The sequence below is a fragment of the Vespa velutina genome, chromosome 23 (assembly GCF_912470025.1).
Source record: "Vespa velutina chromosome 23, iVesVel2.1, whole genome shotgun sequence".
NCBI lineage: Eukaryota > Metazoa > Arthropoda > Insecta > Hymenoptera > Vespidae > Vespa > Vespa velutina.
This window is the reverse complement of record NC_062210.1, coordinates 470,351-487,127: the sequence shown is the minus strand read 5'-3', so window position 1 is coordinate 487,127 and position 16,777 is coordinate 470,351. Positions and strand designations below refer to the sequence as shown.

The 16,777-nt window shown below is 38.3% G+C and overlaps 1 protein-coding gene across 3 annotated transcripts in view; it reads right to left on the bottom strand.

Moving 5' to 3' along the window:
• Nucleotides 1–16,777, bottom strand: part of LOC124956703 (Krueppel-like factor 6) — a 308,239-nt gene that overhangs the window by 261,994 nt on the left and 29,468 nt on the right. The window contains exon 1 of one of the 3 annotated variants that reach the window (XM_047512867.1): nt 6–297. The exons of the other annotated variants lie outside the window; for them this stretch is intronic. Within the exon in view, the coding sequence (XP_047368823.1) occupies nt 6–188 (183 nt within the window). The 5' untranslated portion in view covers nt 189–297. Of the gene's footprint in view, nt 1–5; nt 298–16,777 lie in introns of those variants that run through there. 3 annotated transcript variants of the gene reach the window in all.

The window sequence follows — 16,777 nt, the reverse complement described above, 5'->3', positions numbered from 1 at the left end:
CTTACCTTTTTCTCAGTTAAGTTCCATCTTTCTCCTTCCCTTCGAGATATCACCTTGTCCCTCTTCTCTCTTTTCCGTCGTCTATTCGACTTCATCGCTAGGAGCACAACTAATTCATTTTGTTCACTGGTACGTGTTAAATATTGAACGCCGTTCGTTCGTTCGTTCGTTCGTTCGTTCGTTCTCATACTTTACCATTCGACTATGTTCGTAGGAAAAGATAGACGGAGAGAGAAAGAAAAGAAAAGAAAGAGAAGATGTTGTTTATCAACTTTCGTCTCTCTATCGATTAAAGTATAGATAGAAAAGAGAGGAAAACGATAAGGAAAGAGAGAGAGAGAGAGAGAAAGATTGTACGAAAGTATTTTCACGCGCGAGAGTACGAGAGAGAGAGAGAGAGAGAGAGAGAGAGAGAGAGAGAGAGATGGAAAGAAAAATAGATAGAAAGGAAAAGAGTGAGAGAGATAAATAGAGAGATAGAAAGAGAGAGACAAAGAGAAGCGTCGGCAGCTCAACCATTAACGACGTCCTCGTCTTCGTTCTCGTCGCCGTCGTAGCCAAGCGTCCCGCTAACACAAAATAAAATTAGCGCTCGCAGCGTTTTACGCGCCCCATCCCTGCTCACGACAAAAGGGATAGGATAGAAAGAGGAGAACAAGAGAGAAAGAAAGACAGAGACAGAGATAGAGAGAAAGAGAGAGAAAGAAAGAGAAGAGAAACATGAACGAAGAGCATACAACCCTCGGTAGCTACGTCACGTCGTCCTCCCCCTATCCCCCTATTTCCACCTCCACCCCATCTCCATCGCACCCTTTCTCTCCCGTCCCTTCATCTCTCTAGCACCTTCTATACGGCAAGCTTCGAGCCTGTCTCACTCTTACACGCAAACTCCATTAGGGCGGGCCAGTGCTCGCAGGGAATACCGTATTATGACACCGGAGGGCTTGCCGTAGAGAACTCGAGGAAGGAAAGACTTGGCCGAGCCGATCGAAAAGGAGACTCTACTTGAGAAAACAAGGACGACGACGACTACGACTACGACTACGACTACGACTACGACTACGAATATGACTACTACGAGGACGACGACTACGACGACGCGTCTAGCAAAAGTTCCTACACTCTCTTTCGTTCTCTTACTTTTTTCTTTTCTTTTTTCTTTTTTGTTCTTTTTTTCATACTTTTTTTTTCTTTCTTTCTTCGCCTGCACTCCCACCCAGTTCACTCTTCTACCACGGCCATATCTTCTTACTATGGTGACTCCAAAAAAAAAAAAAAAAGGAAAAAAAAAAGAAGAAAAAAAAAAGGGGAAACAGAAAAAAGAATAAGAGAAAAACTATTCGTACCTATTCAAAGTGTGTACATGTCTGTATATCTGTGTGTGAGTACCTCCCCCTTTCATCCTTCTATCGGCTCTACGTAACTAACTTTGCCTCGACGAACGTCGATTACGGGCAAACGTTTGTAACATTTATCGAGATATAACATTGCCCTGAAGCGAGTAACTCATTCATAGTTACATACATACATATCATCGTATAGTAAGTTAGTATCGCTGAATGCCCATTTAGTAACGTCGCATTTTATTGATAATTCTCTCTCTCTTTTTACTTTTTCTCCTTTTTTACGACGTTCCCGTTTGGAGAAAAGGAAAGTAGGGTTCGTAAAGGAAGGAGAGACACCCCGAGAAAAGTACCCAAAGTGAACGTTATATCCGCACGATGCGTAGCGGTCTCTCTCTCTCTTTCTCTCTCTCTCTTTCCCTTTTTCACTCTTTCTCTTTCTCTCTGCAGGACCATCCTCACGAGGGAATATAACGTTGCTACAGTAGTGTAGAGCTTCAAGAGGCGTTTCGAGAGGCGTTCCGAAAGAGAGAGAGACCCCCGATGCTGGCCGTAACTTTTCAATATCTCTTTTTATCATGACCCTTTGAGCGTACGCCCCCTACTCTCTCTTCTTCATCCACCTCCAACACCACCTCTCTCTCTCTCTCTCTCTCTCTCTTTCTCCATATATCTTCCTCTCTCTTTGTCTCTCTCTCTTTTTCTCTCTCTCTCTCTCTCTCTATCCATCCATCTCTCTTTCTCTTTATGCCCACTCGATGACACACGACGAACTGAACATCATAGAACGCAGGGATGAAGAGGGAAAAGGACACAAGAAGGGATACGTGCGAGTTGAAAACGGTCGGCTGCCATTTTCGACCGCTTAGATAAAAGCAAAAACCCTTTTACTTCGCCTTGAAACACTTTATGGTTGCTCTTATCCGGATGATAGTCTTGTCATCGAACATACCGTCGTAACCGTCCAAGAGAAATTTGTACCCACCCGCCATAAAGAGAATTTTTCTACCTTCAACGAGGCAAATGTAGTACTTATACTCTCACCCATCTACACTTCTCCCTTCGTTGCGCTTGATATTTTTTTTCGGATTAAACGTTCGCGAAATTCAATCTATTTCCCTCTCTCTCTCTTTCTCTCTCTGAATGGTTACCCACTAATTCTAATTCTTGTACTCCTCATGATGGGTTTAATTTTAAATTGCTCGAGAAAGCTTTATAGATAATCACGTTCTCTAACGGATTAAAATATTAAAACACGAGATCTTCTGTTTTTCTTCTAATTTTTTTCTGAAGAGGAACTTGCGTGTCGAGAAGCTCGGGTCAAATCGAAAGAAATTTGTACGACGAGTGATGTTCATTTAGCACTGGTTTTTCAAAGAGGGAACAAAAGGCAGAAGGAGAAAGAGAAAAAGAGGGAGAGAGAGAAAGAGGACTCTGGCTACACTTTTCTAAAGAAATAAAATGAAAAAAGTGTAAGGAAGTGGTGCAAAGTCGAAATGTACGTGTAGACACACACACACACACACACACACGTATGCACACCTTTGAGCGTCAAGTTTGCTGTTAAGAAAGTCCGACTAACTCGCAGGGATAAGGTTGACTCAGTTGGACAGTGGCACGTTGAAATTGGGTCGTACCTACGAGAAATACGTTTTACTATCCTTTCCACCCCCGCCCTCTCTTCCTTCCATTTCTTCGACGAAAAAACAACGAGAACGTTGAAAGATCGACGAGAAGCTCGCGCGTACCACCATCGCGATTCGTTTCTTCCTCGATCGGTCTCGTACTTCTCACCCTCCTTGCCTTAAGGCGACGAGAAAAAGAAAAGGAAGAAAGAAAAAAAAAGAAGAAGAAGAAGAATCTTACGAATCGAAGCTCGACGAGTTACCTACAACGACAATGACGCGACGTGTTACTAGACGAAGACGAAGACGAAGACGAAGAAAAATCGATAGCCTGTCTCGGAGTCTGTGAGAAAGAGACATACATATATATATATATATATATATATATATATATATATATATATATATATATATATAGTGTTTCTTGCGATCTCTCCCTCTCGAACTCTCACCTAGAGAAGAACTACGAACAGCGACAGCCGGGTTTGAGCGAGCAAGAGGCTCTCAACTTAAAACCGAAGCTACTACTACCTTCTTCTTTTGCACCTTCGATATATATATATATATATATATATATATATATATCTTTTATACTTTTTATATGAAACTCACACAAGACCGGGCAAAATAGTTTAAAAGCCTCGGGGTCATCCATCAAGCGAACGCGCGATTATCCAATACCAAGAAAGAAAGAGAAAGATAGTATTTCAACGATCGGTACTTAACCCTAAGTACCGTGAGATTAGACAAGTAAAATGGAGTTTCGTTCGATCGACTTGAACTCGTCCATCCTCTGTTCTTCTTACTACCTATTAGTTTCGGCTTAGATTTACTTCGAATGAAAATCCTTGATCCTCGTCCAACGTGAAGATAATAACGCGCATCGTGAATATTTTTCAACGTTCATTATTATTTGTAAATTATGAATTTTGTTGTTATTATTGTTGTTCATTTTTCTTTTTTCTTTCTTACTCTTTTTTTTCTCTTTTTTTTTCTTTTTCTTTCGTCGATTCTCAAAGATCGTTAAGATAAGAAGAGCAAATAAAGATATTGTATTGTTGAAATTCTTTTGTCAGCTATATCGATTCGAATTGAGAAATGTGGGATGGATGTAGGAATAGAGTAAGGGTGGAGTGGCGGGAAAGGATAGAGATGATAGAGCCAAAGGAATCTCGAAAAAGGATAATCGAAGGATCGTCTACCTGGCACGCGCGTTAGTCGACATTTCACGATGTAAAGAACTTTTTGTCAATGCTTTGCTATAATGGATCGAACGGATACGATAGAGATCTTATATATGTGGATATATATATATATATATATATATATATATATTATATATATACACATATATACACGGAAGCAATGGAATATCCGGATACATTAGAGGTCGAGATCCGGCAATGTACTGAAAGTAGAACGAATATCTACCCTGCCAACCGCCGTTAGAGTCTGGCCACCCTTCCGATACCAACGACGCTACCCAACCTCACCAGGGTAACTAACATTTCACTTTCCCCCTCTCTTCTATCCCTTCCTCGGTTACTCTTCTCCCTATAGCCGATAACTGGTTCACCCTCGATTTACGAGGTTTTAGCTTCTCTTAAAAGAGAGCAACGAGGAAAGACAGCAAGTAAGAAAAGTCGAGGCAAGTCGAAGGCTAACGTTTTATCTTCCACGCTCTATCGTTTTTCGCTCGTTGATCTTTGGTCGGACCAACGCGGAAAATCCTGATCAATGGAACAAAAAAATTTACGTTTTATATTGAGAGAAAGTAATTATTTCCTTGTTTCTTACTCTTTTTATAATTTTCAATTTTAGAAATTATCTTACTCTTTTTATAATTTTCATTTTAAAGATTTTTCTTCCGATATCTAAGATTATTTATAAAATTTCTAACAAACCGAAAATATAACATAAAATTTATTTCAATTGGTACGATCTTGGCAACACTTCTTCTCTACATTCATCCATGAATACTGCAGCGTTAAGTTTCAAATTCCTTCATTCGCGAATGGTTTAATCAAGTTTCAAGGGAAACTCGAGAAATTCCATTCGCAAGATCATTGGTATCGGGTAGACCACCCTTTTGTTCTTCTTCCTGTTAGCTCTTCCAATTCTTGGACACCAAAAGGAAAAAGGAAGCCATTAGCAAGTTGCCAATCCGTGACGAATACCATAGGTCTCTCAGTGAGACTCCTTTTTCTTTTCTTTTCTTTTCTTTTTCCTTTCCCACGGAAGGTAAAACAAAACAAAACAAAATAAAATAAAAAAGCAGAAAGAAAATAATTCTTTTTTTCTGACACATATATATATATATATATATATATATATATATCTTGCGATCAAATTAACGTTATCTTTACCACGTGTGATATATGTAACTAAGCAATAAGATCCTCGAAGGAGTGAGTCTCCTGCTAAGGCAAAATGGTTGGACAGAAAATGTCGGATGGAAGGCCTGGGTAATCGACGCGATTTATTACTCAATTTGTCGGAAGGACCTCCTTCCTTTCCATCGTCGATGGCCCGTGAAACGAGCGGTGTAATTATTTTTCAAGGACTTGGCCTAGGAGAAAGCACGATAATGGAAACGACATGAGTCACCGCTCGTAGCCGTTAACTATCGAGAGGAACGCGCACTGCTACTACTTACTGTCTACTCGTGAGGCAAATAAGAAGAAGAATAAGAACAGGAAGGAGGAACAAACAACAAAGTTCTTATCGTATATATATACATATATATTTATATATATATATATAAAAAGATAGTCGAGAGATGTTCTTAAATATCGGGTAAAATTTATATTTAAAGGAAAAAGAAAAAAGAAATAAATAAATAAAGAAGTAAGTTTACGGAAGCGTCGTATTTAATTCGTCAACTTTCTCAATCTGATAAAACCAACAAACTTGATTTTTCGATCTTCCAGAAGCGACGTAATAAGGTAAAAATTGTTTTCGATAAAAATGAAAAAAAAAAATAAATAAATAAATAAAAAAAGAATTCAAAACTTTCAATAAATATTCATTTTCCAAAACAATGAACAATCTCGAAATATTCAGATTAAAAAAAAAAAAAGAAAAGAAAAAAAATATTACTGACAGGATAAATAAAACGGTTTGTTTATGTTTGTCCGAAGAAATGCACGAAAATTAGAATTTTGATAAAAAAAGAAGAACTAATTCTCAATAAACGAAAAATATTGCCGTAGGGATAATGTCGGTACATGAAACGATTTCTGTATCGAAGAGAAGATACAAAAAGAACAAAAAAAAAAAAGAAAAAAGAAAGGAAAAGAGAATAGCAAAGAAAAATCAAATTCGATTGCTATGATAAAAAAAGAGATTATTGCTCGATAAACTGTGGCTGAAAAGATAACAAAGAAATGATCATTCCGTCGATGGGAATTCGCAGAAAAAGAAAAAGACAGAAAAAAAGAAGGAAAGAAAGAAAGAAAGAAAAAAAGAAAAGATAAGAAATAAGTGGACATAAAAATTCAATCTCGACAGAAGTTGTAAGTTAATTTTGTCGATAACAAACTCTAACGAAACACAAATTCTTGAAATATTATATGAGATAAGAAGCAAACGAAAGAATATTGGTCAAAAAAAAAAAAAAAAAAAAAAGAAAAAAAAGGACAAAAAATCGGAGGGGGGAAGAAAAAAAAACAGAAAAAAGAAGGGGATGGGGGAGGATACACCGAATGGTTCTCGTACGTATCGAAGGGGAGGATGTAAGCAGCAAACGTGGTTAACCTGCATCGAAGGTAGGCCTTAACGAGCTGCAGTTCGCCAGGTAATGGAAGTTACGTCTCACTGATAATTTCCGATAAGTGCTCGGCCGCGTTAACTGGAGCAACCACGCCGTAGGGCCATTGCTCTTCTCTACTGGCTCTGCTCCCTTTCCTTCTTGCTCCCTTCTATCTTCGAACGTTCTAGAATTAACACTAGACGCGTAGAAAACTTCGTCCCCATTTTCACGAGTTGTAGCATAGTCATAATATGTACAGGGGAATGCGAGAGATCTAACGGGACGGCGAGAGAACTTCAAACGAGGGATGGAGAGGGAAGGGAAGGGAAGGGAAGGGAACGGAAGAGGAGTAAAGGGGAGTCAAGGGGTGTCGAGGGGGAAAGGGGGGGGGGGGGGAGATTGAAGTTAAAACGCGCTTGTCACGCGAATGCGAGCTCGAGCGAAACGCGATAAGGGATTTCTGTTGGTGCATGCATTATACACACGTATGCTTACATATATACGTACATACATACATACACATACAGAGAGAAAAAGAGAGAGAGAGAGAAGAGAGAGAGAAAGTTTCGTATAAATTATAACGGTAACGATAGTCGAAAAATACTTTGAATTACCGATACGAACGAATAATTATGTATAATGAACAAGGGTTGTTAAAGCATTAAATGATAAAGGATTAAACGTTTCATGGTATCTAATACAAACATACAATGAACATATTTCTTTAAAGTATGTAGTTACATATATCTAAGATTTCAACAGATCAGAATGGATAATTTCGTAGCTGGATAAAAAAAATAAAAAATTTATGACAGATCGCACGACGACAGTTTGGTTTCTCACGCACGTGCGAAAAAAAAAGAACAAAAAAAGAAAAAGGAGAAAAGAAGGAAGAAAAAAAAAAGGAGAAAAAAAGAAAAAAACAAGAAAAACGACGTCCGAGAGTTTATAAAAGTATAATGAAACGTGCGATAGAAGGGAAGTTCAAACGGGATCGACATAAAAGTAAAGCCTCTTCGATCGGCCTGTGCGTTGCGGTGCGATTAATCGCTTTCACGGCTTAATAGCCCCCTCCGATCTCATTAACTACGGTTGCGCAGTGTGTGTATATGTGTGTGTGAGCGTATGTATGTGTATATATATATATACATATACGTATGTATGTACGTTTGTATGCGTGTTTATAAATAAATAAACCCTTAGCGTTCCTTTCCTGTTCCAACCTGAGGTTCAAGAACCTATCAGCCTAAATTCTACTTTTAAAGCTAATTATCGACCGCACGTGATTAAAAAAAAAAAAAAAAGAAAAAAATAAGAAAAAAAAAAGGAAAAGAAAAGAAAAAATGAAATAAAATAACATTAACCCCAATGACGTAGAACGTAGAATCCACCTTTAGATTTTTAACATTGTTAGACGATTGAAAGAAGAAAAGGAGGAAAAAAAAAGAAACAAAAAAAGGGAAAAAAAAAAGAAAAAGAAAGAAAAAAAAGGAAGATAGAAATACTCGATAAAAATCAAAGGAAAACTTTAGGTCGAAACGGTAGCCAGCTTGTTTCACGCAACAGCCACTAATTATCCTGATCTATTTCCGGCAGTACTCTAATACCGACATGTTGGTCGTTATTACGCCACGAGAGCATCGATTATTTCCAATTATAATAACAAATGCAAATCAGGAGTAACGGCTTGAGAGGATGGTAATAAAGTTTCCCTGGGTGCTCGTTCAAACTACTCTTCCTCTTACGGTTGCGTAGCTATTGGGTTATATGCATGTATGCGTAAGTAAGAGAGAAAAGGAAAGGCATTGCTTCTCTCTCTCTCTCTCTCTCTCTCCCTTTCTCTACTTCCCTCTCTCTTTCGCTCAACTCTTCGATCGATCTATATATCGAGTATAGAAACCTCATTAGTCAGAGAGAAATAGAGGGACAGAGAAAGAAAGAGAGAGAAGGTGTATGTGTATCTGTGCGATGTGTGTATGAGAGAGAAGATAAAACGAGTAAGACGAACAGTTTATCTCAAAGCGAGGGCTCGCGTATTCTTGGCCTCGATCGGTGATCGATGATAAAGAGGAAGTGCCAATTAACTCGAGTGCTGTGACACCAAGGGTAGAAGGAAGGCTTACGGTTTTCTCGATTACCGCTTAGAAACGCGTTACGATAAGCTCGTAAGACGTCGATGACGATCGCGGTTAATACGTTATTAAAATACGCCAAAGTGGAGATTTCTACAATCACATTCTTTTTCACGTTTACACATTTATTTCGCAAATGTCTTCTCTATTTTAGAAGATTTATAAAGATTTATAAGATATGACATGACAATTCTTTTCAGTAAGAAAATTTTCAAACATTGTAACTACAAAAGCAAAGGTTTTTGCTCAAAGAACATTTTCCACTTTTCTATTAAATCCATGAAATTTATTTCCTTATTTCCTTATTTATTTATTAAAGTTTGTACTAATAATATTATTAGTAATATATAATAATAAATAGAGAGAAAAACTGTCCAGTTTATTTCCATTTTACCAAGTCTGCCAATATACGCTTATCTCGTTGATAACAAACAAACATACGAACCTTAGGTCTTGATGTTGAACACACACCCATACATACACAAAAATATCCACAATGAATAATAACCACAATAAATTCAAGAAATATATCTAGATATTACACTGTATTATTTTCTGAATATCTCTTCATTTATTTAAAAAGAAACTTATTAAGCTAAACGATGTGATAATATGTATATTTATAATGGAAGAAATATTAAAAGGTACGATAAATTGTAGACCATAGAGACAAAATGATAGAACGAGAAAGAGAAAGAGAAGGTGTATGAGTACGTGTATATGTATGTATGTGTGCGCGCGCGCGCGCGCGTGTATGTGTAGTTCTGTGTGTTTATCTGTGTGTGCGTGCGTGCGTGTGTGTGTGAGAGGGTAGGAAATTTCAAGCGACGTCGATCGAACGGGCAACGACGATTACCAGGAGTAATCGCGATAATCGTCACGGGGACTCGCAGTCGGAGTCACGACATCGCTCTGAGCCCGCCAATGACCGAACCCAAGCAGAACTGAATATTCATTAGCGATGATAATGCCACACGATCCTAGACCCCTCTTTCTCCACCCTCCTTCTCACCGTTCTAACGGCAGCTTCCGTTAGCTGTGACCAACCAACCCTTCCTCTGCAAGCTAGCTATCTCACTAGCACTAACCATATACTCTGTCTACCTTCGTTAGAACGTTTCGTTTGTATATCCCTATACGTGTTTATATGTGTACGTGTTTACACCTATGCGTCCAATATACATGGACTCCAGTTTTCTATGTAACTATTAAGATATTTCGATGCAATAGAAATTATTAGATTATACCGAATAATTGTTGTTTCTATGTAGATTATATTTATTTCGATTTTTATCATTTAACACGAGATGATATTTATATATCGTTAGTATAAATATATATGTAGATATATATATATATATATTATTATTGGTATAGAAACATTTAAAATCGATACGAGTGTTAAATTATGGGATTGTACTTTTCACGAGATCCAATTCATCAGGTAATTAATAGAACAATAGAACGATCATAAGGCCGATGAGAGTTATTAACTCAGTGTACGTAATAAGTTTTTATCTACCCCGTCGATCTACCCTTTCTATCTCCGTCGAAGGTAGACACTGAGGCGACTTCGAATAGGCCAATTGTTGTTTCGTAAATAGGGACAATGGGTAACAGGAAATCCTTCGTTTCGATTCAATCCACAGGGTGAGACGCCTAACATGCTCACCTCGCATAACTTTTAAATTATACGTTCTACAAAATTGTTGTCTCCACAAAATTGTTGCTTCACTTTCTTTTCTTTTCTTTTCTTTTCTTTTTACATATATATTTTTTTCATAAATAAATATATATATATATCAAGAAACAAATCGCTTCTTTTAGAAGATTGATATGTTTTCGTTCTAATTACTACCCTTCTTCGAAATATTTAATTCGATATTTACGAAGGATCGAGGAGTAATCGAAATCAAATCAGATTAATCATGCATGCAAAATCAAAAGAAAAAAAGAAAAAAAAAGAAAGAGAACAAATAAAAAAAATAAAAATTCAAAAAATAAAGAGGGACCAAGTAGAAAGAACCAACGATTCTGTGTTAAGGAGCCGTAGGAGAAACGAGCGTATAATACGAGAATTGTAGGATCAGTTCGTGAATCGACGATGAATCACTTCGTTCTCCGGCTGAATCACGAATCGTGCTCGATTCTTACGAGTCCGAAAGTTCGCCAATTCCCGTTGTTGCTCTTTCAACCTTGCTTCGTGACGCGGCACCACATAGTCCGTTACTTTCTTTTTTCTTCCTTCTTCCCTTTTTTTTTCTTGTGGAAAAAGAAAAAAAAAAAACAGAAAGATCAAGCCTTTTCGATCATATCGTTTCTATTTTCAAATCACATGGACATTATTCACTTGGAAATAAAATATAAATGACAGTAGACAAAGAGTTTTACATCGTTAAAAGAAAACGAGAGAATTTTATTCATGAGCCGTCCAATAGAAAACGAAGTTTTTCACGACGGGAGGTGCGGTAGGGGATGGTGCGGTAGGAAATGGGAAGAGAGAGAGAGAGAGAGAGAGAGAGAGAGAGAAAGAGAGAAGAGAGAGAGAGAGAGAGAGAGATCTTTTTTCTCGCGACGAGAACTGTGGCGGTCGCGATGGAAAAGTGGAACGGAGTGTGAATTCCGCGTGTGTAAAAAACGATGTCGTCTGGAAATTTATTTCGGTAAGAGAGAGAGAGAAAGAGATAGAAAGCAAAAGAGTAACGAGAAGAGGAGAGGTCAAAAGAAAGAAAAGGAGAGAAAGCAAAGGGAGAAGAAGAGGAGAAGAGAGAGAGAGTGCATGTCGGCCCTTTGGAAGTCCACGCGACGCACATATTATACACACATACGCGTAACAAGAAATCGTCGCACGTGCGCGCGTACTTTCGCAGAGCTGAGGCTTTGTCCGACTTAAATACGTCCGCTGCTTCTAGAAACGTTTCACCTCCTCCTCCACCTCCCCTCTCTCCTCCTCCTTCTCGAAAAAGTATCCTCTCACCGCGAGCGTCGCGATCATAAATCTTCGTTTTTCTCGAGCGTGCTGAAATAATCCCGATTTTCGGCTTTCACCGTGCCAACCACCACCATCACCATCATCACCATCGCTACCATCACCGCCACCAACAACTACCACCATCACGGAAGATCTGAAATTTTCTCTTCTACTCACATTTTACTCTTTCTCTTCTTTTGCAACGTCGTCGGTACCTACCCTTTTCATGTTTTCATTCTTTACCCAAAGAAAGAGAGAGATAAAGAGAGAGATAAAGAGAGAGATAAAGAGAGAGAGAGAGCATGAGAGAGAGAAAATGACTAAAACTGTACTTTTTCGAACGGACGTCGCGTGCAAACAAGAGACACACGCTCATGACCCTGACAACCCGTTAGCCAGAACGTCGAGAAAGCATCGATTTGCTCGTTGAAACGTCAAGTGTAAGACAAATTTACGAGAATGCCTTCGAGTAAAATAATGTCGGCTTTTAGAGAAGAAATTACGCTTACGTGGGTATTAACTTGGCTTATGCTTGGAAAAAATCTAGATAAAAGCGTTTTACATTTTCCCCGACAGGACCATTCTCGTCACGATCTATGCGAAATAGTAAAAATAGAAGAAAAAGAAAACGAAGCTTTCACAAAAGTAGACTCCTGAATCATCGATGAACGACGGTCCAATATATCGAACTAATCAATTAAAGCTTCGCAAACTGTTAAAGCCTCGTTCACATCATAGATAGAAATCGTTCGATATTTACGCAATAAGATATCAATTCCTCGTTATACGATCACGTTAATACATTTCTTATTTAAGTGAAATACGAGTTTAGATAAGAGATGAATCATCTTATACGTTCCAACTGAAATTTTTATCACAATGGTATTCTCTTTACGCGCTGATAGAGGTAGGAGAGAAAGAGAGAAGAGGAGAGAGAGAGAGAAATTAAAAAAATAAAAATGAATAAATAAATAAATAAAAAAGAGACGATTATCTAACGACGAGACACCCTTTACCAAGTCGCAGTTGGAACTTGTTCTCGGCAATTTTTGAGGTCAAGGCATGCGTACAAGCGTACTCATTGTTTCACTGAGAAATTCAAAGCTCTCTCTCTCTCTCTCTCTCTCCCCCCCTGTTCTCTTTTTCTGCCTTCTCCAGTTGATGTCATCGAGGTAACACGAATGCCCTGAGGATGCGATATGCGTCGAGAGAGAGGGAGAAATAGAGAGAGGGAGAGAGAGAGAGAGAGAGATGATGCGACGAGAACGTCTCAGGAATGACATTTAAGTATTACGTGAGTTGAGTAACTTATATTTTATACGAAGCCGAGAGTGTTCAAGAAAAACATGTCATATCTTTCTTTATCCGCATTCACCATTTATTCCAATGGACAAATGGAATTTTAGACACGGTGAAATTCGTTCATGTCATTTCTTTTTTTTTTTTTTTTTATGAGAAAGAAAGAGCGTAAAAGACAGACAGAGCTAAGAGACAGAATAGATAAATAGATAGATAGATAGATAGAGAGAAAGAGAGTTCGCAGATTCTACTCCAGAAGAAGTTTCATCGACTTTTCGTTCGTTCCACCGAGTTAAATTAAAGCGTTTCAATTATACCATTATTAAACTATGTTTAATTACGCCACTTTGGTTATCATCACACACAGTAGATTTCTCTCTGATGAAATCCTGTCGAATAGAATAATATCTCTTTCTTCTCCGTCTTTCTCTCTTTCTCTCTCTCTCTCTCTCTCTCTCTCTCTCACTCTCTCTCGTTTCTTCTATTTTGCCAATAAAGTTATTTTCCATGCGAATATATCAAAACGTAGAACTGCCATTATAAATCTAAATTTTCTTATAAAAAGAATAAAAAAAAAGAAAAAAAACCAGGAACGCACGCGAACAACTATTTTCTTGTTTCTTATCTATCTACGTCCATATAAGGTAAGTAAAAAGAAAAAACCAAAAAAAAAAAAAAAAAAAAGAATATATCGTGCGTGAACCTAACAAACTATCATTGTATGTATCAAACAAGACTCTTCATTTTAATTGCTAATTTTACGAGACAAACCACGCTATCATTGCGATCGAAATCGTTCTTGAACAGGGATAAATAGGTATACGCCTAGTATGTTAGTTAGTGTAGGTAGGCTCGAAAGGATGAACAGAAAGGGAGAGAAAATGTAAGAGAGAGAAAGAGAGGGGGGTACGAGTAAGAAAGTGAACGAACGAGCGGCTCGTCGCGTGGATGTAAATCGTCGTTTACGATCGAGCTACCCTGGAGGTGATGCGAGTAGAGCAGCAACGAGTAATGCAACGAGCATAGGGTTCGCATGCAAATGTTATCGAAGAGTGAAAGAGAGAAAGAGACAGGCAGACAGATAGAGAGACAGAGAGAGAGAGGACATACGGAGATGGCAAGAAGATTGGACCTAGAGCTCGAGTAAGAGCAGTGTCGTTTCTTATCCGCGACTAGGGCCGCATAAATGCATCCTAACGTTCGAACCAACCCATCCAGCCATCCAACCAACCAACGAACAAACGAATGAACGAACCAACGAGAGTAGGCACTTCGCGATTACTATGAGAGATGCAAGAGAGGAGGACGCTATTGTCGGTGGCTGCTTCGAATAAGAGTTGCCCTTCCTACTACATGAGAGCTTACAACGCAACAACGAGCCGTTACTATCCGTACAGAAATATAAGCGATGAGCTTTGGCTCAGAAGAGAGAGAGAGAGAGAGAGAGAGGGATGGTTGGCGGTCGGTGCATTGTTTCATAAACATAATTTGCACTATCGCGCCCGTACACCTCGTAAATTCCGACACGGTCTGCGCCGTTCCACGTCGGCATTTGAATATTTTTAATATGCAATGCACGAGGTGGGCTAACTAACCTCGTATACTATCCGCTCCATCTTGCTCTTGCTCTTGCTCACTCTCTCTCTCTCTCTCTCTCTCTCTCTCTCTCTCTCTCTCTCTCTCTCTCTTGCTCCCTCTCTTACTCTCTTCCTTCACGTTTAGCGACGAGCACCAAGCGTACAAGGGAACTCGATTACTCTTCGTTCCTGTAATACTACACACATATCTCTTGAACAAGAGACTTTCTTGAAATTTCCCCGTGTGCTTTTCCTTTTTCAGTGGTAATGATTAAACGCTAATAAAAATTATATTATACACGGGGAAGAAGTTTATAAGGTGGTATCTAAATCTCTTCCAGTTTTTTTGTTTCCTTTTTTTTACTATCTTCATCTTTTTCCTTTCTCTTTCTTTTCTTTTCTTTTCTTTTTTGTTTCTTTCTTTTGTTTTGTTTTCCATTAAATAATCGATTAAGATTTAATAATTGGCTATCAATCAAAAGACGTTCGTTTTCTGCATAATAATTAAACGTCAATGAAAAAAAAAAAATTAACAAAGACAAATAAAATAAAAGAAAAAAAAAAGAAAAGAAGAAAAGAAAAATGAAAAAAAGAAAGAAAGTAAAAAAAGATAAAGCTTCTTAATCGGCAATAAAAGCGTATCAATCACAAAGCAAGATTTGATTTTTATTATATACAATGTATCCGATAAACGACGTCAAGAATATTTCCGATTGATAACAAAACAAAATCTTATAAAATACCATAGGCATGTCGATTAAGGATTCTCGACGTACAATAGTAATAAACAATATGAATACCATATAGCCGAACGAACGAAATGAAAAAAGAAAAAGAAAGAAAGAAAGAGAGAGAGAGAGAGAGAGAGAGGGAGGGAGAGAGAAGAGAAAAAGAAAAAAAAGAAGAAAGGAAAGAAAAAGGAAGAGAAACAAAAAAATATCCCCAAAAATTGAAGGGGAGATTTGAAAAACAAGAATGACTGGCGCGTTTAGTCCCTCTCCTTGTAACAGGCGTCGTGCGCTCGATGAAAACGCGATATGACGTTACGGCTGACGCGGCACGCCACGTCGTTCCGAATGCCCGATACGATAAATCTCGTGGGTCGAGCGATACAGATCGTTTCAAAATGGTTATTTCGAAATACTTTTGCGCTCACACGAATATAAAAACGTGTACACGGGTTCGCGTGTATAGAAGTAACTTTACCCTATTCCTTCGACTTCTTTTTTTTCTCCAGTTTTTCTTTTTTTTTTCCCTTCTTTCCTCCCTCCCTCTCCTCCCCAAGACGTATTAGGTAGTAATTCAATTTTAATTCGATTCTTTTTTTTTCCCTTTCTTTTTCTTTTTTTTCTCTCTTTCTTCTTCTCTTTCTTCTTCTTTTTCATTCTATATCCAATCTCCTTGAAAGCTTAAAGTTACTCGAAAGAAAATGCTCGAGAGGAACGTTAAAGATGGATTGTGCGCGTGCATTACCATCGGAATCAGATTGCGCTAAGAACCAACCACTTGGAAGAACGTTCATTTATATCGTGAAAACAAACTCGCGGGGCGATATGCTAACGAAGAACTTATCGCCGTTGGTGTTACGCGCGATCTCCTACCCCCTCCCCATCAATTCCCTATTCCAACCTCCAATCCCCTTTTCCCTAATCTTCTTCCAATTTTCTCGAAAAGATATACACGCTCCTTCGTGAGATAAAAAAAAGAGTCGAAATAAGAAGCAAAAGAAGAAGCAGTAGCAGCAGCAGCAGAAGAAGAAGAATAAGAAAAAAAAAAAAGAAAGGAAAGAAGAAGAAAGAAAGTAGAGAGGTTATCGCGTTAAAGAAAAGAGGGAGTGCTTGACTTTCGCTGTATCTCCGAAAACAGGGTGGCGAATAGATACGAGAGAGGACGAGAGGGATAACAATGATAGCAATGGTGATGGTAGTGGTAGTAGTGTTAGTAGTAGTGGTAGCAAAGGTGGTGATGGTGGTGGTAGAAAGTGTACGTAGGGTTTCTAGAGAGAAGAAGTAGAGAAAGAGGTAGGAGGGTACGAGAGAATTCATTAAGGTATGAATAATGCGTCTGCGATGCCAAGGC